Source organism: Rhineura floridana, chromosome 6 (genome assembly GCF_030035675.1).
Source record: "Rhineura floridana isolate rRhiFlo1 chromosome 6, rRhiFlo1.hap2, whole genome shotgun sequence".
NCBI lineage: Eukaryota > Metazoa > Chordata > Lepidosauria > Squamata > Rhineuridae > Rhineura > Rhineura floridana.
In genome coordinates, this window is record NC_084485.1 from 102,190,066 (window position 1) to 102,216,985 (window position 26,920).

Consider the following 26,920-nt stretch of genomic DNA (forward strand, 5'->3'; position numbering starts at 1 on the left):
GTTATCTTAATTAATCATCAAATCTCATAAACATTACTTTATTCTTTCCACAAAAAGTCAAAGAGAGGTTTCAATTCTTTAAGAAATATATCTATCAATTTTTCTCCAAATAAACATGTCGATTAATCCATCTCGTTAATAATAATAATAATCTTATTGTCATAACCATAGTCCAAATAAACATATCGATTAATCCATCTCATCAAAATCTGTTAGGTCCAATAATTTCAATAGCCATTATTCCATTATCCCTATTAATTCCATCTTCCATCTTCAATAGTCCTGTTAAGTCCAGTAATTTCAGTGTCCAATCTTCCATTATCAGTATTCCATCATAATCTTGCTGTCATAGCCATAGTCATATAATAAGAGTCTGATGGGAATTTCCTCTATCCCAAATATTTTCTTGCCATCCATTCTGAATAAGTTGCTGAAATATTGTTGTAAAGTCATATCTCTGTTCTTCTTTTTTACAAAATGCACTGGCTCATCTCTTGAGAGTTTTTCCATTGTCACATGGCTGCAGTTAATTCCATAGATTTTCTCTATATCAAGCTCCATCACGTCATTCCAGTCCAGAAGATTATCCAAGCCATTGATAACTTTATCTCTAATATCTTCATTAATTTCTTCAGAGATAACGTTAAATTCCAAACAGTAGATTTTATTTCTAATATCCATAAACTCCAGATCTTTTTCCAATTCCACATTTGTTCCAATCTCCAGGGCTTGTATCTTCCCTTTATTTTTTCTTTTCTCATCTCTGATCTCATTCTCCTCTCTCACAGGATCCCCTATTTCTTTAAGTTCCTGCGTCATTTTGCTCAGTTCAATTTTCAGCTCCTTACTGCCCCGTCACAGGGTTTGTTTCGTTATCTCAATCTCATCCATTATTTTCTGAAACATAATTACTTCCAGAATCTCAGCCACTTTCTTGGTTGCCATTTTTAAAACCACGAAAACAAAACAAAACAAAAATAAAGAAGAACCACTTCTTATTTCAGCAACAATTGGGTTAATATTCCAGGCTTGATGACATCACAGTATAAACAGAGCAGCCTGCCTTATCTCTCTATGTTCAAGAACACAAAACAAATTTAGTTCCCAGCATCAAAACAGTTAGTGGCGTCGTGAAGAAGCAGATTCGTCAAAATAAAATAGACCAAAAAGAGAATAGTCCCAGACAATATAATGTTCCTCGGAATAGAAATCCCTCTTCTGTTTATATCTTTAGAATGCACTTCCAGGACAGCTTTTTGCAATAGAAACAGAGATAAGCTGTTAATTTCGTGAATAACAGAGAAGAGTTATAGCTCACCCAGAAGTTCTTTAAAGCTGATTCATTTGACAAATCTCTTTTTGCTGCAACAATTTAAACCAAGTAAAAAAAATAATAGAAAGAAGGGTGCTTGCCTGTTAGTCTGTTTTCTCTTTGAAGAAAAGATAAACGTATCACATTAATCAGATAGAGCTTGTTCGGAAGTCCGTCCGGCATTGCTGGCTGGACCTTTTCTCATAAATTAATGAAATCCAGTCCTCCCAACAAAAACAGGCTTTTGAGGTTGATCTCTACGTTTCTCCCTGCCCGGGAGAAATTTCATCAGTCAAAAAAAAATGTTCTGACTGATTTATATCTGAATAAGCTTCTTTTGAGGCGGGAGCCCGTCTCAAAAGCAGGCACAAGCAAAGTCACCCTTCCCGGAAGTCCAAAATTGTTGTAACCCGCTCTAGGTGAAGTGTGGGTAATAAATGCTGCTGCTGCTGCTGCTGCTGCTAATAATAATAATAATAATAATAAATATGCTTACTTCCATTTTCCCCCTCTTTGAGGCTAATACTTGTAACGTGTAAAAACATTTCTATTGTTTATCTTGTTTGAGTTTTGCCTTTTTGTGGGTTCAAAAATTCTTTATTCGTTTTGATTTTATGAAATGCTTGTACTGGCAGCCCTTCTCTCCCTTTCATTGGATACATGGAATAATAAGGAAGAAGTTAAAGATGTGCACTACAAATATATTCAAGAGTAGTTTGGTGAATTGTGCATGACCATACCTTACATTTAGAATATGAATATATAAATTATAAAACAAAGCCATCAAGGAGAAGATTAAAAGTAAAAAGGGTAATCATGAAGAACATACAACAAACTAACTTATATATTTTGAAACAAAGACAAACATTTTGCATATATGCCATCATCTCCTGTTCAGCCAATTTACCATATGGATTGTCAGTGTAACTTTCATTGGGATTCTTTTAATGTTGGAGCACCAAATATTTTGCTGTCAAGGAAGCACTTCATATTCATAGAAACTCATGATTATTGTTCTAAAGTGACAATTGCATTTGGTTCTCAGAACCAAGTTCTAGCTCACAGCTTCACTCTAAAAATTATCTAGAAGGTTGTGGACTGAAATTTCTTTTTTTGCTAAGTTCACTATGTGCCTTATAAATAAAATAGGGAAATGTGATGCAAAATACTACAAGCATAAATAAATAAGCCTTTTAACAAAGATATGTTTGCAATATAATCCTAAGTATGTTTACTCAGATGTAAGCTGTATCATGTTCAGTTGGATTAATCATATGCCTCTTATCTTAGTGTAAGTTTAAGTAAATTCAATGTAAAAATGTATTCTGAGTATGAAAATGGAAATGGACTGCCTTTAAGTCAATTCTGACTCTTGGAAATCCTATGAATAGCAGTATTCAGTAAGCAGTATTCAGAGGGGGTTTACCACTGCCTTCCTCTGAGGCTGAGAGGCAGTGACTGGCCCAAGGTCACCCAGTGAGCTTCATGAGTGTGTGGAGATTTGAACCCTGGTCTCCCAGGTCGTAGTCCAGCACTCTAACCACTTTAATTGGGCTGTAGCAGTGTAATAAAAATCTCACTAAATCCATGAAATTTAACTGAAATCAACAGGCAGAGCAATCCATCTTGCTGGAGGCCAGTGGGAGAGAAGCTGGTGGAAGGGGGTGCCACAACCAGCTGCTGCTCAGAGGCATCTTGGCGGGCAAAATCTCATGCCTTCACCTCTTTGTTCACCCACCATCACCTCCTCCCTGTCTGTAGCAGCAGATGAGAGGGCACATTATTTATTTCTCCCCAAAATAATTTTATATAGCAATTCTGTTTTATTTCCTCAGCCCTTGCTATATCCACCAGGTTTTACAGGCAAGCCTCACCTCTTGTGCCTCTTTATATCCTTTCTTAAGATCATGGCTCTGGGTTTGCAACCTGCTACTGTATTCTGAGGTAATTTCGCTGCTACCATTTGATACAGTTTCACAACCCTTGCTTATATTTATATCAATCCTTGTATCTATTATAGCAGCTGGCTAAATAACCAGACGTGTTTTAAACCAAAGTGATTTATTGAATAACAGATTTAAATATGAATAAAAATACTTAGTGTTCAGGTTCTTAAGCATGTGGTTACACATAAACTTTCTTTACTTCTGGATGAAGTACTGTCAGGATGTATGGTTGGGATTCTGATGCTTCTGAGAATGAGCTAGGAGAGGGGGGCAGCTGGGCTGAGCCGTCTGGAGGGGGGGAGGAGGCTTCTCAGATAGAGGGGGGAAACCTTGAACAGGCAACAGACTCGTTTCCCACACACTCCCCCCCTAGGAATGTGAGGCAGTTACAGACAGAGGGGGAGGAGGAGGGAGACCAAGGCCCTTCGTTTGCAGAGAAGGGCAGAGAGAAATCGCCTGAAGTGTTGGGCCAACCCCCCCACTCCCTACCATCCTTTCCGAATCAGAAGGGGAGGAGGTAGCCGCCCCCCCATCGCCCCGCACCCGAAGACAGTTAAAAAGGCTCCAAAGAAAAGAGGAGGGAAGCGGCATAGATGTGGGCAGTTTGAGGTGGAGCGAGAGAATCTGGGCCCGAAAGCCCCCTTGATAAGGGACAGGGAATGTTTGATACTCTGTTCTATCAACTGTCTTCCATGTCGCGGGTTTTGGTTCATGTTAAGAGTTCATGAGGCGGAGAAGCCTATGTCTGGAAATTACTCTAATAAAAACTGATTTGCTTTCATCAAGTGATTCTGTTCTTGAGTCCCAACCCGGGCACGACAGTTTGATAGAACCAACTACTCAACCCTCCTTGCTCCTGCCACTTGAACGTGACAAGATAGAAAAGGAAGTTGCTGGGGGGATAAACCCCACTTCTGAGACGGAAGAAGTGAAGCTGCTGAGGTCGAGCGTGGCAGACCTACAGTCGGACGTTCAATGCCTGTTAGCAACGGTGAGAACCTTGAAATTGGACAATCAGAGCCTGAAATCCACAATAGATCGAATGCGGGCAGCCCCTGCAGCCGCCGTGGCCAAGATCCCAATTGGACTACCACCCAAGTATGCGGGACAGAGCGACCAGCTCTCCACTTTCGTGGCCCAATGTGAGATGTACCTGGACATTAAGGATGCAGAATTCCCCAATGATGCTGCCAAAGTGGCCTTTGTGATCAGTCTATTGGAAGGGGAAGCTGCCAAGTGGGTCACCCCCTATCTAATCAGAAAGGATGCCATCCTGGGCAGGTATGGAGGATTTATACAAGCCCTGACCAAAATGTTTCAGGATCCCCAAAGAGCCGAGACGGTGGCTAGGCAATTGAGTGCCCTGAAGCAGGGAAAAGGAGCTGTGCTGGAATATACCAATGCCTTTAAGATCTTATCTCAAGAGACTGGATACAATGACTGAGCACTGATGTTTATGTACCGAAGTGGACTGAATGCTGAGATATTGGATGAGCTGGCCAGGGTCGCACCTCCAACTGATTTGTCTGGACTAATCCAGCTGTGCCTACAAATTGATCACTGACTAGAAGGAAGACGTTTAGAGAGAAAACAAGAGGTGCAAAAATATTCAGCCTCAGTATCCCACAGTAAAATCCCTTAGACCCCCGGGACGTCAGGCAACGCGGGGGATGGCTCTGGAGGGGCGCGGACGAAGCTGTCGGAGGAGGAAAGAGACAGACGTCACAGAGAACGTCTCTGCTTTATTTGTTCCAAGCCAGGCCATCTAGCTAGGGACTGTGAACTGAAATGAGACAGAACAGGGTCGTCGGGAAACGGAAGCACCCAGTCCTAGTGCAGGCCGGAGGACTGGGGGCAGCGCTGTGCAAAGGGCCTCCGTTAACTCATCCCCCCCTAAAAGGGGTTCTGGTATTACCCATTAGGATTACAACTTCCACAGGAGTGCAGTTCAACTCAACAGCATTGATCGACAGTGGAGCCTCTACAAACTTCATCGATACCGCCCTAGTCAAACGCCACCACATCCCGCATCAGAAACTAGAAGCCCCCTTATCAGTGGAGACGATAGATGGCAGACCACTAAAGTCCGGGGGGGTCACTAGAGCCACTGAGGATTTGAAGCTAGAAATCCCGGGGCACGAAGAGTTCATTTCCTTGTGTGTATCGGACCTGTCTAATTTTGAGGTGATTCTGGGAATGCCATGGTTGATAAAGCATGACCCAAAAATAGCCTGGAGAGAAGCAGTTGTGTGGTTTACGTCCCAGTATTGCCACGAAAATTGTCAGCCAGAGAAAGCAATAAAAGACCGAGCAGGAGCTGTGCAGGAGGTCAAGGAGGTGACCCTCCCCTCGAAATACCTGGACTTTGAGGATGTGTTTAGTGAAACTGAAGCTGAGACTTTACCCCCCCATCGGCCGTATGACTGCGCTATCGATTTGGTGCCAGGAGCGAGCATTCCAGCAGGCAAAATCTACTCCCTTACAGAACAAGAGAGAGTAGCTCTAAAAGAATTTTTGGAAAAGAACTTGAAGCGGGGATTTATTCGTCCCTCGCAGTCGCCTGCAGGAGCCCCCCTACTCTTCGTGAAAAAGAAGGGGGGTGAATTACGGCCTTGCAATGATTATCGCGCCCTCAACCAAATTACCATTCCGAACAGCTACCCCCTGCTCCTGATTCCAGAGTTATTAGATCGACTGCGTTCGGCCACGATTTTCACGAAGTTGGATTTGCGGGGGGCATATAATTTGGTCCGAATGAAGGAGGGACATGAATGGAAGACGAGTTTCAACACCTCTTATGGTCAATTTGAGTACCTGGTCATGCCATTTGGATTAAGTGGTAGCCCAGGAGTGTTCCAGAAGTTCATGAACGAAGTGTTTAGGGACCTTTTGGACCAGTACGTGGTTTGTTATCTGGATGACATCCTGATATTTTCAAGGAGCCAGTCAGAGCATGACCAACACGTGAGAACTGTGCTGAGAAGGCTGAGAGAGAATCACCTATATGCCAAGCTGGAAAAGTGTGGCTTTGACCTGTCTTCCCTGGACTTCCTTGGATACAGGGGGAGTGGAGATGGACCCCGGAAAGGTGAGCTGTGTGTTGGATTGGGGCCAACCGACCACCAAGAAAGACGTGCAACGTTTCTTGGGCTTCGCCAACTACTACAGGAAATTCATCCCGGACTTCTCCAAACTAACCGCCCCCCTCACAGACTGTTTAAGGGGAAAAAGGAAGTTTCAATGGACAGACCAGGCAACAAGAGCGTTTGAAGACCTGAAAGAGAAATTTGCCTCCGAACCTATCCTACGCTTTGCTGACCCGACCCGGCCTTTCGTCGTGGAAGCTGACACCTCGGACCGGGCGATCGGGGGGGGGGTTTCTCTTGCAGCCTGACAGGGGTGGGAAGGAACTACTCCTGTGTGCATACTACTCTCGAAAGCTCAAAGATGCTGAAAAACACTATACTGTGTGGGAAAAGGAACTTTTAGCTATTAAAGATGCATTCGAAAACTGGAGGCAATATTTAGAGGGGGCTCGACATCAGATAGAAGTACGATCCAATCATAAGAACCTTGAGAGCCTGCAGACCGCTCGGAAATTGAACCAGAGACGGATACGCTGGTCGCAGTTTTTCACCAGGTTTAACTTCAAAATAACGTACCACTCCCATACCAAAAATCAGAGGGCGGATGCCCTATCCAGACAACCCCAATACAAAGACGAAAAGTCTGACACCTCCCTCCAACACATCATCCCACCGGAAAAACTCACGTTAGGAGCCTGTCAGCCGTCCTGGGAAGAAGAGCTCAAGAGGGCCCAGCAGGGGGATCCAGACATACAACATTACATCCAGGAAATGGAGCAGAGCACAGACTCAGAAGTAAGTTTCCACTGGAGGGATGGGTTGTTGTGGTTTAAAACTGCCAGATATGTGCCAAAAGGGGACTTCAGACTCAGAGTATTGCGTCAATGCCATGACAATGTCACAGCTGGGCACTTCGGCATTTTTAAAACCATTCAAAATGTAGCTAATGATTTTTGGTGGCCTCAAATGCGCAGACATGTTGAGAACTATGTAAAATCCTGCACCGTGTGCTTAAGGGCGAAGGCAAGCACAGGAAGGCCTGCAGGGCTGTTGGAACCTTTAGCCACTCCAAAGGGGCCGTGGCAGGACCTCTGCATGAATTTTATAACCGATCACAAGGAATGACTGCTATTTTGGTTATCGTGGATTCATTAACTAAAATGGCCCACTTCCTCCCTTGCTCTGGTGCCTTGGACGCAAAAGAAACGGCAAAGGTGTTCATCAAAGAGATTTACAGATTGCATGGGTTGCCAGACAGCCTCGTCTCGGATCGAGGCACCCAGTTCACAGCTAAGTTTTGGAAGGCTGTTTGGAAGCAGTTGAAAACGGAGCTAAGGCTCTCCTCCTCTCACCACCCTCAGACTGATGGGCAAACTGAGAAACTTAACGCAGTTTTAGAGAGGTACCTGCGTTGTTACGTCTCTTACCAGCAAACGGACTGGATTTCCTATTTACATGTTGCAGAATTCGCCTACAATAATTCCGTGCACACCAGCACTGGGCAAACACCCTTCTTTGCTAATTATGGATTTCATCCCAAAGCTTTTCCCAGCCGCTCAGGCGGCGGGCCTGTGCCAGCGGCCGAGGACTTCCTCCAGGAATTACAGGCAGCACAGCAAGTGTTGAAACAACAATTAGACGAAGCCAAAAGGGATTACAAAAGAGTTGCTGATCAACGTCGGTGTGAGGGGGCCCCCCTCCAGGTGGGCGATCAAGTATGGCTGTCAACCCGCTTTTTTAACATGCTGGGTAAGTGCAGGAAGCTGCAGGATAGGAGAGTGGGACCCTTCGAGATCCAGGCTCAGATAAATCCAGTGGCTTTTCATTTAAAGTTGCCAGAGACTTTTAAAATGCACCCAGTATTCCATCGTTCCTTGCTAACGAAGGCCGCCCCCCCAGTGAGTTGAGGCCGATAGAATCTCCAGGGGCACCGATATTGGTGGGGGAACAAACAGAGTTTGAAGTGGAGCAGATCCTGGACTCCAGGAGAAGGAGAAATCAGCTGCAATATCTAATTCATTGGAAGAATTATGGGCCAGCCGACAGATCCTGGGAAAAAGCAGAAGACGTTCACGCCCCCATTTTAGTGAGAGACTTTCATGAGAAATTCCCTCATCGCCCCAAACCAACAGGGTGGGAGGGAGCACGGCATGGAGAAGGGGATGATGTCAGGATGTATGGTTGGGATTCTGATGCTTCTGAGAATGAGCTAGGAGAGGGGGGCAGCTGGGCTGAGTCATCTGGAGGGGAGGAGGAGGCTTCCCAGATAGAGGGGGAAAACCTTGAACAGGCAACAGACTCGTTTCCCACGCACTCCCCCCCTAGGAATGTGAGGCAGTTACAGACAGAGGGGGAGGAGGAGGGAGATCAAGGCCCTTCGTTTGCAGAGAAGGGCAGAGAGAAATCGCCTGAAGTGTTGGGCCAACCCCCCCACTCCCTACCATCCTTTCCGAATCAGAAGGGGAGGAGGCAGTCGCCCCCCCATCACCCCGCACCTGAAGACAATTAAAAAGGCGCCAAAGAAAAGAGGAGGGAAGGGGCATAGATGTGGGCAGTTTGAGGCGGAGCGAGAGAATCCGGACCCGAAAACCCCCTTGATAAGGGACAGGGAATGTTTGATACTCTGTTCTATCAACTGTCTTCCATGTCGTGGGTTTTGGTTCATGTTAAGAGTTCATGAGGCGGAGAAGCCTATGTCTGGAAATTACTCTAATAAAAACTGATTTGCTTTCATCAAGTGATTCTGTTCTTGAGTCCCAACCCGGGCACGACAAGTACACTCATTAAATTGCTCTATTAACAACAATAATAATGTCCTGCCTAACTACCCACTACAACCACTCTTCCCACCTTCTTCGTTCCAAGTCAACTTCTGTTCAACTGCTACATACTCAAATACAAAACTCTCAACCCCCATTCACTCAGCCAATCACAAACCAGCTTGCACCAACCTTCCTTCTCACTCATTCCCCTACACTCACCACTTACCTTAATCATCCTGATATACTAACTCACCATATACAACATAATACAAATGCATATAACATTTTAACCTACAAGTGTGGAACAGCACAGGATGGTGGCTGTGCAGGCAGGGCACAGCGGAAGGAAACAAAATACATGTTTCCTTCTGGTGTGCCAGGAACTAAATGGAACCTGGATATGGGGTAAGTCCCTCCCCCAGACCCTCCCCCAACACAACCCTGGAACACCTCTTTTTCAGGCCTTTCGCCCACTCCCCTTATGCTGCGCTGGGCTTCTCCAGAGGATCTCCAGCTGAGGCGGGATGAGGGACTTAAGCCAGCATAGCCTGGCTGAGGCAGGACCCAGCTGGATCAGCCAGGGGTCTACCATATCCAGTTCCCCTCAGTCTGGCATAAACAGCAGTTGGATTGTGCCCTAATTCTCAAATATATCAACAAGTATGTTTTGGTTTAATTGCAATCCACATAACTTGCTTATTGTAGATTAGTCCCATTAAAGCCACTACAAGAGCCCCAGAGTTGTGGGCTGTACATGTAGCTTTAGATTTTCACTGAAAAGTAGAATGAGGTAATAAGGGAAAACTAAAAAGCTTATTAGGTGTACATTTTAAATGCACATTTTAAAACAGGAGTTATATGAATTCTAAAGGGAACACCAGCCAGTAATCTGACTCCTGCATTTTAGAACAGTTGAAGTTTCCAAGTCATCTTCAAGGGCAGCTCCTTGGGCAGTGCATTGCAATAATCCAATCTGGAAGTTTCCAGAGCATGCAGTACTGTGGCCAAATAGGGCCGAAGCTGATAAACAGCCAGAGCTGGGAAAAGGCACTTCTAACCACTGAGGCCACCTGAGCCTCCAGTGAAAAGTACCTCCAAGCTACAGACCTGCTCCTTCCAGGGGAGTGCAACCCCATCTAGAACAGGCCAACTCGCCACCTCCCAGCCATGAGAACTCTGAACACATAACACGTCTGTCTTTTCAGGATTCAGCTTCAATTTATTGGCCCACATCCAGCCCATAACTGCCTCTGACACCTCAGCTGCCTGTCCAGATTCAGATGGAACAGAGAGGCAGAGCTGGATGTCATCTGCACGTTGGTGTCACCTCACTCCTAATCTCCTGATGACCACTCCAAGTGTCTTCATACAGATGTAAATAGCATGGGGGACAAGATGGAACCCTGTGGAACACCACAGGATAGTTCCTATACATTCCACATACATAGGTATACAACAGACACAATCTCAACAATTTAAGAAAAAAGAAAATTCAAGTACATAGATATACCATAGAGCACTACAGTACAAATTACCTTTCAAACTGTCTCAGTGTTTCATTTTTATTATCACAGACAGTGGCCATAATGATGGAGAGACTATATTGTGGGCAGAACACCAGAACACTTTTGCTATCAATTTCAGAGGCATCACTTCTCTGGAAAAAAATGCATACCACAGTTTTAATGGCGTAAGATTTTTCATCCAGTAGTGAACTCTACCTAATATGTTGTTCAGACCAGACAGCAAATTTAGTACATCTGTCTGGTACCAAATTTATCAAGTCTGCCACTTGCATTTATGTTTGGGGATGACAAGCTTGCAGGCTCCCCCTTCTTAGGGTGGGCCAATGCAAATGAAGCCAGAGCTCCTGTACTTTCATAGTAGTATAGAAGCAGCAATTGTGGCCCACATTGTTATTCATGCATTTGCCCAAAGCAGATCTGCTGCAATAGCATCTTTTGCTGCACAGCTGTGCATAAGAGCACCTGCTCTTTGCATCTTACCAACCTATTGCTGCCCTATGCTTCAGCTACAACCAGCTGTTCCAGAATCAATTCCCTTGAAGTAACTGAACAATTACATAAGCTGAATACAGTTGAAGAATGTGGCTGGTAGTTGCTTAACTATGACACTGCCAAGGCTAACCAGTTGGCAAGAATGAGCTTATGTATGCTCATGCCATAACGAATGTGTTACTCTTTGACATAGCACATAATTCTTTGTCATTTTTGTAAGAACAAGAGTCCTTGGTGGACTTTGCTGTACCAGTTGTAAAAATGCTTGAAGATAAAGGCAAAACCTAGGTGAGGGGAGAGTTAAGAAAAGGAGCCAATTAAGCCAGGGGTAGGGAACGTTTTTCAGCCATGGGCCACATACTTTTATGGGCAACCTTCTGGAGACCACATGCTAGTGGAGGATGGGCCCAGAAGCAAAAGCAGACAGAGCAATGAATCAAAATTTTTCTTTTCTACCGTAGGCTAGTTTCTACATACACTCACACACCCCTCTCTATCCTCCATCCAGAGAAGGAAGAGGCATTATCAGAGTTCAAGGACACATTTCAGCTCAATCCAGATAAGACTGAGATGCTGTTGGTGGGTGGTTCTCCTGACCAGATGGGAGAACCTGTCCTGGATGGGGTTGCACTCCCCCTGAAGGAGCAGGTTCGTAGTTTGGGAGTTCTTTTAGAACCATCCCTGTCACTGGAGGAACAGGTTGCCTCGGTGGCACGGAGTGCTTTCTATCAACTTCAGTTGGTGGCCCAACTACGCCCCTATCTGGACAGGAAAAACCTTGCTTCAGTTGTCCATGCACTGGTAACCTCAAAATTGGACTACTGCAATGCTCTCTACGTGGGGCTGCCTTTGAAGACGGTTCGGAAGCTGCAGCTCGTGCAAAACGCGGCGGCCAGATTGTTAACAGGAACTCGGAGATGTGAACATATAACACCAATTCCGGCCCGCTTGCACTGGCTGCCTATACGCTTCCGGGCTCAATTCAAAGTGCTGGTTTTGACTTATAAAGCCTTACACGGCTTGGGACCACAATACCTGATGGAGCGCCTCTCCTGATATGAACCTACCTGTACACTACGTTCAACATCAAAGGCTCTCCTTCGGGGACCCACCCAGAGAGAAGCCCGGAAGGTGACAACAAGGAAACAGGCTTTCTCTGTGGTTGCCCCCGAATTATGGAATTCTCTCCCTGATGAGGTACGGCTGGCGCAAACATTGTTATCCTTTTGGCGCCAGGTAAAAACCTTCTTGTTCTCCCAGGTATTTTAATATTTTAATATCTACTTTTAACACCTACATCTATCACTCACAATCTTAATTTTAGTAATTTTAACATTAACATCTTAAACAGCTTCATATTTTAACTGATTTAATACATTTTTATACTTAACATTTTAGGATTGTGTCTGTCGTGTCCATGTGTTTAACTATGTTTAGTTATTTTGTTACATTGTTTCAATGTGTTTGATATATGTTTTTAATTGTATACTGGATGTTTTTATGCTGTAAACCGCCCAGAGAGCTTCGGCTATTGGGCGGTATAGAAATATAATAAATAAATAAATAAATAAGGCAAAAACACTCATGCAGGGTGTGAAGCAAGACTGGTGAAGAGTTTGGCCTGTGCAGAGGGAGTGTGGCATGGGAAGAACCCTGAACAGCGAAGGCTGCTGGTTCTAGTTGCCTCGCTGAGGTCCTAACTGGAAGGAAGAGATATAAATAAAATAAACAAATAAATAAATAAATGTAAGTCAATGGGGTCCAGGTTTTAGTCTGACCTTTCAAGGATATGTCCAAGGTGCTTTCAGACTAAAACTGGGAATAGATTCACTAACCCACTAACATTGGAGCAGTAGTATAGTGGCAAATTCAGAAGTTCAGGGTCCCTTCATAACAGTTACAGCAATTCCCCCTTCTGAGACCATAGAATAATCCAGCCAGGCTTGAATTCTGCCTCTCTATCTTGGTGTCTTATCAGTTCCAGCCTTATCCACCTGCAGGCCATACCAGCTGATTATTTGTTGGGCTCTGTGACGCCCTTCCCTGGCTCTCCCTGTCAGGTTCCTACCTGCTCATGGCTACTGCCTTTCACTAGGCACCACCAGGGACTCCACCAGTCCGGACTGTCCTTTTTTATGGTTTCTCTCTCCGCTCTAGCACAGATCTCAATAGATCCCCCTGCTAGGCAGCACCACCAGTCACGTTCTACAACCAATGTTCCCAGAGACCTTGCCTGAGTCTCTCTATCTGGTTACATTCGTGACTGCGTGCCTATGCTGTTCCCAACCCCCTTGTATCAATGCAGATAACTCATAACTTGGGGTTGCTCTGGATACTTATAATGTTATCTTCTCCTCTTCACCGTTGCCACCATTTGTTACTGTTTCCCTTCAGCCTTGGTCATTACCTTACCCTCCCTTCTGGTCTGTGAAACCCCAGCCAAGGATCAGGCCTTCGGTAAACCAAAATAGTATTTATTAAATAACATTAATAACAAGATAACTTTGATAATGATCTACAAGCTTATGGTTTCATCTATTACTGTGATATTTGACTTATTACTAATCCGAACTCCACCTCCCTCTTTCTCCACACTCTCCTGACATACACCAACTCACACCCACCTCCCAACTCCACCAAAACAACCCACTAACGTCCACCAAACACCTCTCAAACCCACCAACGTCCACCCAGATTCAACTGTCATCCTTCCATTTATACTCTCAGCCATCCAAACACTCAGCCAATCATCCAGCATTCTACTGCTCATTTACTCCCCCTCCTCTTTCATTCCACTTACCATGTATCTTCTATACAAACAGCACTTACCATATATACATTAATACAGGAACATCACAGGCTCCTCATGAGCAAACAGTTTCTTCTTCACAGTCAGGTTCCAAAAATGTGCTTAAGAGGATGTTTTGCCTACTGATGGACTGCCAATAGTAAAGGTACCATGGTTTAGGTAATGTGTAGCTTTATGTTGCATTTTCTATCTATATTGGTATTACCATATCTTTTCTTATTATTGACACCCACAGTGCATAGGGGTGAGGGCCCTGGATATTTACCCTGGCTCTTGAGAAGAGTTATGATTCCCCCCACTCTTCTTTAGGTATACAAAACAGTTCAGTTTTTGTCATATTTTCCCCTTCATATTTATCTTGGAATTCTAATAAGGCCAAATAATAATGCAGTTTTAGCGTCTCTGCCTTAGTTTTTGATGTTTTACATATTGTAATAGTTTCATACTGATCACTTTAAAAGTTGGGTAAAAATAATTTGGCTCTGGAAACTCTTTATAAAGCAGCTCCACATGACAAGAACTCTTGGGAAGTTTATGTCTTTTATTTCATTTCTATGGGAAGGTCTAACACTAGTACAATCTTCCAAACACCTTGACAATTCTGCAGTAAACCAGAAATTGCTCCATTGAACAATTGTTGAAGAACTCATTGATTTCCTCCTGCCATCTTTCCTCCTGCCCTCCCACTTCATACATTCTTTATGAAATCACATACATTCTCTTGAATGAGGAGAGGAATAACAGAGCGGCATGCAGACTTGCTTGATAGCTACTGCTGAAATGAAAGGCTTGGGAGAATAATCAATAAAGAGGGAAAGACTGCTTTATTCAGTGAATCAATGAAGAAAAATACAAGGGAAGCAAAACTGGACAGGATGCAGATAATATTAGAAACAGAGTTTGTGAAGAAACCCTTGACATTTTGAGGGACTGAATAATAGTCTGCTGGATGCCAAGAGTAGGTGGCCTAGAACTTTCCACCAGCAATACGTTTCAGAGGGCGTGTTACTTAGAGGGTATCTGAATGGCTTATGATGGGAAAACTCTAGTAGTTTTTCACATTTAACTAGTTTTTTGACTGCACATTAAATACAAAAGATGGCAGAAAGGGTTAAGTTTTTACAAGGACAAAGAGCCCACCTGCTAAACAGTCTTACAAGAAGAGGCCTTCATATCGGGATTTACTGCTGTTGTTCCTAGTGATGAGATTGCTACTATTCTGGACTGGCTATTTTGCTGGGGTGGTTATGGTTGGTGATTACCCAGAGCCATGGCAACATCACTGATATAAAATGGGATATTCCTTATCCTTGATGGAAGTAAACTGAGGCCAGTGTGGAATCATAGCCTAAACCATTCAAAATCCTTTGAAGAGGCCTCATTTATAGAATCTAACTGTATTTATTTATAAGCCTGTACAAGCTGTTTAATATACAATATAAAAAAACAAAAATGCAATCAATTTTGGAATCACTAAACCAGTATACAAAACAGTATAAACAATAAAAACAGAACTAAAAACACATAAAAGCATATAAAAGCAAATAAAGCAAAACTTCTGGGGATTTGAGTACATATATTAGGGTCAGATCTTATTTGTCTGTGAAAACCTGGGTAAAAAAGTAAGTCTTTAGAGGATGTCTGAAGCAACTGATGGTTGCTGTGTCACGCATGGGAGGGGGAAGAGCGTTCTTAGGGACAACAACGACAATGTCTGTTTGTGGGTCTCTGCCTCTGATAGTCTGTAGGGTGTGGAGCCATGAGTAGAATTTCCCTAGTTGATCTATCCGATTGTACAGATTTGTACAGGGGCAGGCGGTCTTTCAGGTAATCTGGTCATAAGTTGTTATTCATTACTGAATGAATATACAAGAAGCCCAAAACTCAACTCTGAGTAGATGTTTCATTTCTTTTTAAATGAGAACCATGCCTGGAAACCCTAATTCTGGAAGTGTGATAGCAGGTGTTCAGTGACCAAGGAAAGCTACTATGCACACACTTGAAGGCACTCCCTTATTATATCACATGCTGTGCAGACTGAAAATGGAGTCTTGAGTTGTGGAGCACAACCCTGTATGGCCCACTGGACTGAATGGGAGTTACTCCTAGGAAAGTGCTTTGATTTTAGCCTGAGTCCTGGCTCAGATTAAACTGTTTTTGGTTTTGCCATTGCTCTGCAACTGAATTGTTATTTTTACGTAAGCATTGAAGATGTATAGAAGAGTGAATTTCAGCAAGTGCAGTTTGCATGACAAAGCTACATCTGTTGAAATTCTGTTTTTCAACTGACTGTTAGTGATGCAGGAGCCCAGTGTTCTCATGCATCTCCCTGTTTGAACATCATATGGCTGCATTTCATTTACACTTCAGTTAAGCGAGTTCATTAGAACCTTAGGAATGTTAAAACAATTGTAAGCAACTTTGGATAGTTTTATCCCCCTTTTTCCCCCAAAGAAGAAAAACCAACTCCTTTACTGAAAGTATTGTTGTAAGACTGAGACAGGTCTGGACAAAAGTTTGTGCATCCGGAACGACTAGTGCAATAGGGTGGCCAGAAGTAGAACTCCTGCACCTTTAATAGTTCTGTGGAAGAAGGAATTTCAGCAGGAGTAGCTTGTCATGCAGCTGTTCAAGGTATAGGAAACCTCTCCTGTCTTCCATCTGACCACCTTATGTTGGAGACCCCCATAATAGCTGATGGTAAAGCTGCCAGGTAATCTTTTACTAGGGAGATTCCTGGCTGATTGCTCTTGATAGCTGGATGTTCCTTTACTCTTCTGAATAGGGTGAAAGCAGACCTTTATCTGACCCTAGCTGCGGATGATACATTCATCAGCAGTGGGGAACCTTCAGCCCATGGCCCTCATTGGTCCAAGCAGGTGTCCTAATTTTAGCCAGAAGGCTATTTCCCTCAAACCATGTCAATCTGCCCCATGCCTGATGTCGTATATGACATCAGGTGCAGGGCCAGTAAAGACGTGGCTGCAGATAAATTGTTGGGACCTTAAAGTGCACTCCTGATTGTTCTTTGGCAAGTGGGGCTCCCTCTAAGTGCTGATCAGCATTAACAGGGAGCCCTACTGCAATTGGTTGCATTAGGGAGTTTCTCCATCAGGGTGGGGTTGTTTGTAAGTGGTGTAAATACAAAGACTGGTAACAGGGACCAGACGGTCCGACCATATAAAACCAATTCTGGCCTGCTTGCATTGACTGCCTGTATGTTTCCGAGCTCGATTTAAGGTGCTGGTTTTAACCTATAAAGCCTTACACGGCTTGGGACCACAATACCTGATGGAACGCCTCTCCCGATATGAACCCACCCATACACTACGCTGAACATCTAAGGCCCTTCTCCGGGTGCCTACTCCAAGGGAAGCTCGGAGGGTGGCAACAAGGGAGAGGGCCTTCTCAGTGGTGGCCCCCAAATTATGGAATGATCTTCCTGATGAGGTGCGCCTGGCACCATCATTATTATTAATTTGGCGCCAGGTCAAGACTTTCCTCTTCTCCCAGGCATTTTAGCATGTGTTTTTAAATTGTTTTAAATTTTTTAAATTGTGTTTTAAATTGTTTTTAAAAAATGTGTTTTCAATTTGTATATTTGTTTTTAATGTTTTTAGTTACTGTAAACCACCCAGAGAGCTTCAGCTATGGGGCGGTATACAAATACAGTAAATAAATAAATAGATAAATGGCCTGCAAATGGAGTTCAAAGGGCTAGTTGATTGGCAGGGAGGGCCATTCCTTTTGAAGTCTGTTTGTAAGCAGTTTTAGTACAAACTGCTTCCGAATGGATTTCAGAGGAGATGGCTCTTTGCACCAGTCAGCTGATGGGTGTAAAGAACAAGCCCTTGGAACTGGTTACTTGACATAATAATGCGTGGGGCCACCCATCTGTCAAAGTTGGCCTATGGGGGAAGGAAGGAGCTAGCTCACTGGCGAGGTCCAGTTCTCTACCCCTGATGAAAGCATCTGGAAGGGAACAAAGGACAAATTGCAGTTGTTAAGCAAGTCAGAGAGCAGAGCTTTGTAAGCAACAGTATTTTGGGGTGCCAGTTAAGATGTGCCTCCACTTGTGCTCAATCACAAAATGCCAATAAGTCTCCAGTGATCTCTCCTTTCAAAAAAAGAAAAAGAAACCTGGATGAATGCAGCACCTCTAGAGCTTGTTACTGCTCAGACAAGCAGAGAGAGCATAACAAAATAAATCAGTAAAATATAGGTCACTCATTGAAAGCCCTAAGAATGAACACAAGCCCTAGTAATGTATACAGATCTTGAAGTACTTCAATGAGCTGCACTCATAAAAAGATAGTGTTACAGTTACCCACACTATCTGAAAAAAGTTCTTAGTTGTATTTCTTGTATAGACTTAGAATGTTGCATTTAGATGAAAGTGCAGCCTCATCTTGTACCAAACAATGTGCATTCATTGAAGGTGGCACATGGCAGAATGCTTTTTCCATGTTTACTGACTTCCTAAACTTATATATGTTTGCATAGATATTGGTAAGAATATTGTCCATTTCAATAGTTTTTTTTGGGGGGGGGTCTTTGCTGTAGACTATAATAACAATATGTATGAATATTATACATAGTACCACAGTTACTGATCTAGCAACTTATGTGGAGTATAGAAACAGAATTTTGAAAATAAACCTATGGGGAGTAGCAATTGAGTAGGACTTTTTTGTATGATACTATCAATCTGTAACTGTTAATCCATTCTAACCAGCTAATAATATTCATTGCACTTCTTGTGTGCTATACCCTGGCTGACATGATTTGTTCAGCAGTCCAGAAAGGATTAATTGGGATTCTAATGAATTTGCACTGAAATAACTGGTTTTCGCTGCTGTCTTCCCTTGTTCTACAGATTAAGATTACCCTCCATTTGTGTGGAGGGCATAATGCAACTAGGACAACACAAGTTAGAGAAACTGTAAGAAATATGAAACTATACTTCATATTACATATACTGGCTATGACTGTGTTTCTGCGTTGGCCGGAAAAGCATCACCATTCCTTTTTCACATCACTGAATAATCATGATCAGCTTCAGGTGCTGGGATTTTTGTGGGTTAGAGGAAGAAAACTTCTCAGTGACAGAGCATACTGCCAGGCAAGGTGGAGCCAAACACTTCTTGCTTTTCTTCAAATAATTACTTTTCTGCTGATTCTTCTTATTTGCTGCAGTAACAGGTGAACCATTAAGGTTATGATAAACCTAGTGATTGTGGACTTGGTGACCAGTTGCTGTTTGAATGTTTTGATGTGCCACAGTTGTGCTGGCTGATCATAATTATCCACCTCCATGTCATGTAAACTCCCTAGCTGTCATGCCCAACACAATTCTTCCTGTAGTGATTCCATTATATCAGCCACCATCTTGGCACTGAATCTTGGGAAATGCTGATTCAGGGAGATATGGTTAGGACTGCAGCCTTTGTAGTTTGACAAAACTGTAGTGAAGATATAATCAAACTGGCCCCAGACATAGGTAGCATGGTCAGCAGACAGCCTGTACCTACAGCTATCAGAAAAGGTTTCTTGATAGATGACATCATTGCATGCAAAAGAACTTCTCACTCTTTGCAAAGTAGGACCTCTTCCTACTAGTACAAAGTTTTTGTTGCTTTTCTCTTATGGCAGATGGGCCACTTATTGCCACATTTTAGACTGCAATCTATGCCCACTTCCATGGGAGTAAGCCCCAATTTATTATTATTATTAACAACAACAACAACAATAATAACAACAACAATAATAGTAAACTACCATCAGATGCACATGGCACTGTATATAAAATAAAACAACAAAAACAAGTCCCTGCCCCCAAAGGTGTACAATCTAATAAAATAAAATGCGGTCAACAGAAGAAGGGAGCGGAAACAGAGGCCAAAGCAAGGACTTCAACTACACATACTCTAGTTATCCAAATACAGAAAATAATTTTAAAAATGGGACTAAATGGAACTTACTTTTAAGTAACCATGCATGACCTCCAGCGTTTTAACACCCACATCTCCCTCCATACTATTGCTGGATAAGTCCCTGTCTACTTTGATCTTGCTTTAAACTTAAGTTATCTTGCTTATAAATGCTAAGGGTGGCATATGCTCTTTCCTTCCTTTCCTTTCATCTCTCTTTTTTGGGTCCATTCCTAAAACAGTGAAAAGAAGCGAACAAAAATCTGGGAGAACTGGTACTTGAGAAAATGCTGGAGTCAAGGGTTGGGGATGCAGCATGGAGAGGGGTTGGGAGAGACAGTCGGTGGAGACTGGTAGCTTAGATGTCAGTGGGGCAGTGAATCCATTCTGGGTCATAGTTCAAACTTTCACGGTGCTTTCAGCACCCTGCACAGCTCCTTGAAAGTTCGGACGAAAACCTGGAGTGGATTCACTGCCCCACTGATATCGGAGCCACCAGCCGCCACTGGAGACAGTGTGTGGATGTGGGAGAGAGTTGGCGAAACGTCAGTTTTGTGGACCACGACAGTCATAGCTGGTACTATGACTTCTGCCGACCGACTGAAAGCAGAGGAGTTGCTTTCTTCACTCCGCCACCGTTCTGGGAAGTGAGGCTCTCAAGCTTTAATCCTGAGTGTGTTCAGTAGGGTTGGCTATGATGTCCTCTTCCTGCGTCCCCATTTCGAATGCCCCTTCCATGGCGGGTGACGTCCCACCGCTCCGCTCTGTACAGGATGGAGAAGCCGCATGGCAACGGAGGAGGCAAGGCTAAGGCGCCTCCTCGATTCCTTCCGGGCATCGTCTCCAGAAAGCGCCGGGCTCCCCGTCGAAAGGCCCCGGCTCTTGTCTGTAGCCGGCGAGGCGTGCCTGGCAAAGGCTGCGCCAATCGCTTTCTGGCAGAGAGGCGGGGAGGCCGCTGCTGCTGGTGGTGCCGCTGCCGCCGCGTGCGCATACACCCACATACACACCCAGCGCGCAAGGAAGGCCCTGCTGGGGCTGCAGCCCCTCTCTGGGTGTGTGGCTGTCTCCGCCTCTCGCGGAAGGTTATGCACTTGCGATTCCCTTTCTTTCCCCTCCTCCTTCCTTCTTATGCCAGTCCGCGTTTGACTAGCCCATGAGCCTCCTCGGGAGCTACCGGAAAAAGACCAACAATGATGGCTATGAATCTTTGCAGCTCGTGGACAGCAACGGTGACTTCTGCGGCAGCCGGGAGCGAACCGTCAGCGGCGGCGGCAGCAGCAGCGGCAGCAAACAAGGGGTGATCCCCGCGGTGGTGGCAGCAGCGGCAGCGGCGAGGAGCCCAGTACGACAGCAGCACCAGCCGCTCGACTGCAGCACCATGGACAGCTCAGGTAGCGGCTCTAACTTCTTTGGCGATTTGCCGGGGAGGGAACGGAGGCGCTGCGGGTGATGGGAGATCCTGTTACAGCCCCACCTTTCTCCCGGCAAGATCCGAGAGGCCCAGGCGGGCTCTTGTGGTGGGGAAGGCAGGGCTGGACGTGGTCCAGGAGATCCTCCAGTTTCTAAGGGAGGAAACCTTAGAGGGCCCTGTGTTGCAAATTTAAAGAGCTTTTATGGCCGCTTAATGAGCATTTGTATCCCAGCTGTCACTCTTTTCGGTTAATTGATGGGAAAGGCGTGAGGAGAGATGCAGAGGAGCTGCTGAGGTCTGTGTATTGTTCTGAGGAGGTGTGTGCAGTGGGTAGGAGAGAGATGAAGGGGGAGATTGTTTAGGTTTATTTTGCTGGCGTGCCATATTAGGATACACAAAGAAATGATCATCGACTAAGGGAAATCCCTGGTAAAATAAAATGTATTTTTCAGAAAGTATAGGGTTTGTAGCTAGTATAGTTTATGGTGAACATGCTTACGAACATTCTTAAGGGCCCCATTGTCTTAATGAAAAAGTGCACTGGGCTATTGTACAACAGGCAAAATAATCTGAGAATTAAATATAGAATCATTGGTGATGTTGTCTTGGAAATGGACCAGTAAACAATTGTTCATTTATTTCTACAAATAACTATCATGACTGGTTTAGCTAAAAGAGTTCTTTTGTTATCTGTAAAAGCTACTAAGCATGCACTTACTGTCTCTACATCTATTAATATGGGGCATTAAAAAAAAGAAATTAGGATACAATACTTTATTTACACCGTGAATAAAGTATTCTTTTTTTAAAAAAAAAACTTGTCTTGCAATGTCATTGATACTAGCAGTGTTTGCTAATAATTTTATCCATAGCTCTGCTTCGTTCTGATGCTGGTTTCCTTTTCCCTCGAGAGTCCATTTTTTTAAATGTATAAGCAGTTTCCGCAAAGTGATGCACTACCACTCGGTTTTTTAAAAAATACTCTCATATCCAGTTAAGTTGAATCCCAAAGCACAGCTGTAAGACTGACAATCTGATAGTCTATAAGCACACACCCAATTTATGTGCATGAGAGTTGGTCATCACTTACGAGAGTTGGCTTACTCAGAGTAGGAGGATTCCAGATGCTTTACATGATATAAGAGAATAAGACATAATCAACATTCTTAACCTTAGGGTATGAAAAGGTCATCAAATGCAATGATGTATCACTGTACACCAAAGTCAGGATCATTCAGACCATGGTATTCGCAGTCTCTATGTATAGATGTGAAAGTTGGACAGTGAAAAAGGCAGATAAGAGAAAAATCAACTCATTTGAAATGTGGTGCTGGACAAGAGCTTTGCGCATACCATGGACTGCGAAAAAGACAAATAATTGGGTGTTAGAACAAATTAAATCAGAAGTCACTAGAAGCTAAAATGATGAAACGGAGGTTATCATACTTTGGACACATAATGAGAAGACCTGATTCACTAGAAAAGACAATAATGCTTGGAAAAACAGCAGGGAGTAGAAAAAGAGGAAGGCCAAACAAGAGATGGATTGATTCCATAAAGGAAGCTGCAGACCTGACCTTACAAGATCTGAACAGGGTGGTTCATGACAGATGCTGTTGGAGGTCACTGATTCATAGGGTTGCAATAAGTCATAATCGACTTGAAGGCACATAACAACAACAAATGCATTTGGGAGTCCAAACAATACTAATTATTTAATTTATTTTAGTTGTTTCATTTTTAAAAATAAAATACCATATAGATTTCAAAATGGGGGAAGAAGAAATAATGCTGTTTTTCAAAAACACATAGAAGCTTTTTCTTCACAAAGAACTGAGAAGACATTAATGGTGGTCTGTGCTGGCTTGGGCTGATACGAGCTGTAGTCCAAAACATCTGGAAGACGCCTGGTTGGGGAAGGCTGGTGTAGTCATACATGATCTTTTATCTATATTGAGTAATACATGGAAGGCTAAATTCCATCTTTCCTGCATTTGTTTGTTTTTACAAACAGATGTCTGTAGCTATTCCATTCCACAATTGAATAGCTTTGATCGAAGAACATTATGACTTGGTCTTGCAGAGGAAAGGGGGCTTTTCTTCTAACTTTTATTGATCAGAGCAGTATTTAAAGGTGTTTTGGTTTGTCCCACTGGCTTTCCCTTTTGGGTTCTATTTTTTCCTCTTTTAGCTGCCTTCGATTAGAAGGGAGGACAAGTGAGGGCTATACAGAGTCATAAGTTGTTCTGAACTTTCCAGGTATAGGTCTTGAATTGGTCTGCTGCTTCAGTAAGGAAGAAATAATAATAATACTTAATTTCTCTTGAAGTCCACATTTTTATATTTAGGTGTGCCCATTTTATACACCAAAAATTAAAAAGGTCAACAGGACTGATATGCATATGGCTGTTTGCAATTGAGATTATAGCTATTAATAAAGTAACACATGAAATCTGAATGCATAGAATCCTATGGAATGGGCCTACAGCAGGGCTGAGGAACCTTTGGCCCTCCAGATATTGCTGAACTACAGCTTCCATCAACCCCAGCAAGCATTGGCAATGGCCAGGGATGAAGGGAGTGGTGGTTCAGCAACATCCAGAAGGCCAAAGGTTCCCCACACCTGGGCTGTAGGCCATTTAATCCAAGGCTTTATTTGATGCACAATTTCCAGAGCTAGAGCATCACCAGCAGATAATTGTCCAGCCTCTGCTTGAAAACCTCTAGTGAAGAAGAGACCACAATCCCTCTAGGTTATTTCATTCTCCGACTGCTCTCACCACCAAGGTATTTCTCCTAATATTCAACAGAAATCTCCCCTCCTGTAACTTTATTTCATTAGATCTTACCCTGCCCACATGGGCAACAGAGAACGAGCCTTTGTCCTCTTCTGTAACAGCTTTTAAGGTGTTTGAAGACTTGTTATAGACCAGCCATAGGAGGCTCTGTGAATCAGGTGCAAAATAAAAATAAAAATAAAATGCAATAAAAATAAGCTTTATTTATTTATGGGTTCCATAGCTTCCATCAGCTTCTCAAAGGAGTCTATGACCCAAAAAGGGTAGCACTGTTACAGACTCTGTGTTTATTTTGATATTTATGGTTGTTATTAATATGCATTGCTAAATTTGGTTCATATTAAGTTTTCACTGAAAAAAGATAAAAAGGAAGATCAGTAGTCTTTATTCAATGTGCAATATAGAACAAGTAATTCCAGTTTAATGGTGATAATTAGAAATGCAACAAAGCTAGCTCATGGTTTTGAATGTCTTATTCTCTCTTCTTATGAGATGGCAAAATAATTTTGTACAGAAGATGATTGGCTAGAGACTGCACTATCTTGAATGACTCCTAGCAAACTTAACAGAAATAAGTGGGCAAGCTGCCTTCATTTTGATCAAGACCACTTGCCATTGAAATTAAGTGGTAAAGAGGGAACCCACAAGGGGCAAAGTCTTCAAATGCTGAATCTGTAGGTTTGAAATCTGATGCTTTCGGTTCTAAGGCTAAAAGTATAAAACCACAAATTAGTTTGTTTCCTGCATTAAGGAAGATAGAGTCTTTCTCCACCCTAACTACCTCCCCTCAGCCCACTATCTTCCTGGGCTTTGCACATGGGTATCAAAATCTATGGAAACATATGTCTGTAAGGTAGAATGTTTTTGATTATTGAATGTATGTCTCAGTCTTGGCTTGGTGTAATCATATTCTTCAGATTTATAAATTCCAAGCTTGCAAAGAATATAGGAATCAAGGATGTTGGAGCTTGATAAATGGGGAGAGGGGAATGAAAAGAAATTGAATATAGATTTGTCTAAAGACTTCTAACATGTCCTGTGAACCCAAGGCAGGTAATGAGACTTTAAAAATGAAAATGTGTACATGCTCCTAAAATGACCCCATATTTATTCTACATTGCTGGATATCTGCTTACAGGCGTTTCCTTTTATTTTTAAATCTTCAGTATTTTGTAGAGAAGATGACCAGGTTCAGATTTTGTTGGACCTCTGAGAAAAAGCAATTCCAGACTAGCCCTCGGAGAATATCTGTAGTCCTACTCAGAATAGACCCATTGCAATTAATGAACCTACGTTAGTCATGTGTAATAACCACAGTCTACTCTGAGTAGGACTGGCATTGAATATTGTGCACGGTTGCTAATTAAATTTTCTGTATTTCACATTCTTGACATGGCTGAGTAATGATGGAAAACATGACAGAAATCTCTTTCAATATATGTTTGCCCGAATACTACAAAATCCTAAATGGCAAATTCAAGTGCTGTTAATAATGAACAGAAGAAGAGCCCTGCTGGATCAGACCAAAGACTTATCTGGTCCAGCATCTTGTTTCCCACAGTAGACAACCAGACGACTGTAGGAAGCCCACAACCAGGACATGAGGGCAATAACCTACTCCTGTTGTTGTTCCCCAGCAACTGGAATTCAGAGACACATTGCCTCTGATCCTTGACATACTGTATTGGTTGGTAAAACAATTGGCAAAACAATTAAGAATATTAAAATACAGCAGCAAATAAAATAGTTTTTAATAGTACACAGCAGGTGTGGGGAACCTTTGGTCCTTCAGATGTTGGATTATAGCTTCATCAGCCCCTGCAAGCATGACCAATGGCCAAGGATTATGGGAGTTGTTAGCTCAGCAACATCCAGAGAGCCAAACGTTTCCCACATCTGTTTTCTTTTTCTCATTTGCTTTATTTATGAAAATGCAGATGGGGGGAGTTTTAACTAGCCCCTTCCCATCACTGGTCTACTGACACCTAAAGCCAATCACAGATGGGTTGGATTTTTAAAATGTATTCTAGCATTATGTGTAATTTGGTGCTTCCTGATTTCTTCCTAGAACTAACCAGCTGAGGTACGAGGCAGAAAGGGGAGGAACAGCTGTGGCTAGAAATTCCCATATATCCACTCCCCCTGTGTAGCTTCCATGGTCTTAACTATTTTGATCCTACTAAGAGGAAAGCATCCCTGACTTTGTCTGCTGCAGGATCCTTCCAGTACCTGGAAGTTTGTTCCCTTCAGGTGTCTTGTATCTTCATCTACCCTCCCTGCTATAGGTTAAACAGCAGAAAGGCAAGATGGGAACTCTGCCCAGAATGGAAAGAATAACTGGAGACCAGTTCAATGAGCGTTTACCAGATCCTATAGCTGCCTGGTCATTAGCTAATGAACAATGGGTATTAAGGGACTTTTGAAAAATCTAATAGGATCAACAAAGAATGGTTGTGTTTGCCTCCTTGAATTTATTGTACATATGCTGCACAGCTAGAATGTTTCAAAATAATCAAATTCAGTGTGCCAGGGTAATGAAAAGATGCGTATTACATAAAACTGATAGCTATGTATGCTTGAATATAGAAGCCGTGTGGTGTTGTTGCTTAAGTTGCTGCATTTGTTCTGAGATAGCTTGTACACCACTTCTGTATTGTATGTGTGTGTGTGCATATTGTTCAGTTTCCATCTGTCCTTGCTCAGTAACAAAGCTTAATGCTTGTAACTACAAATAAGAAAAACGAAAAACCTGCTCCGGGATAATAATTTTTTCCTGCTCCCAAATCAAGATTTTACAATTATGAACTCCAGGACCCTTTATACTTAATACATGCCAGTGAATAAGGAA

General features: G+C 43.1%; 1 protein-coding gene across 7 annotated transcripts in view; it reads left to right on the forward strand.

Annotated features, from left to right (window-relative positions):
- Positions 1-26,920, forward strand: part of DNAJC6 (DnaJ heat shock protein family (Hsp40) member C6) — a 96,272-nt gene that overhangs the window by 17,493 nt on the left and 51,859 nt on the right. For 3 of the 7 annotated variants that reach the window (XM_061633341.1, XM_061633342.1, XM_061633343.1), the window contains exon 1: positions 21,002-21,254. The exons of 1 other annotated variant lie outside the window; for it this stretch is intronic. In XM_061633341.1, coding sequence (XP_061489325.1) covers positions 21,017-21,254 — 238 coding nt within the window. In that variant the 5' untranslated portion in view covers positions 21,002-21,016. Of the gene's footprint in view, positions 1-21,001; positions 21,255-21,339; positions 21,592-26,920 lie in introns of those variants that run through there. 3 more of the 7 variants (XM_061633345.1, XM_061633346.1, XM_061633347.1) reach the window with 3 other exon arrangements.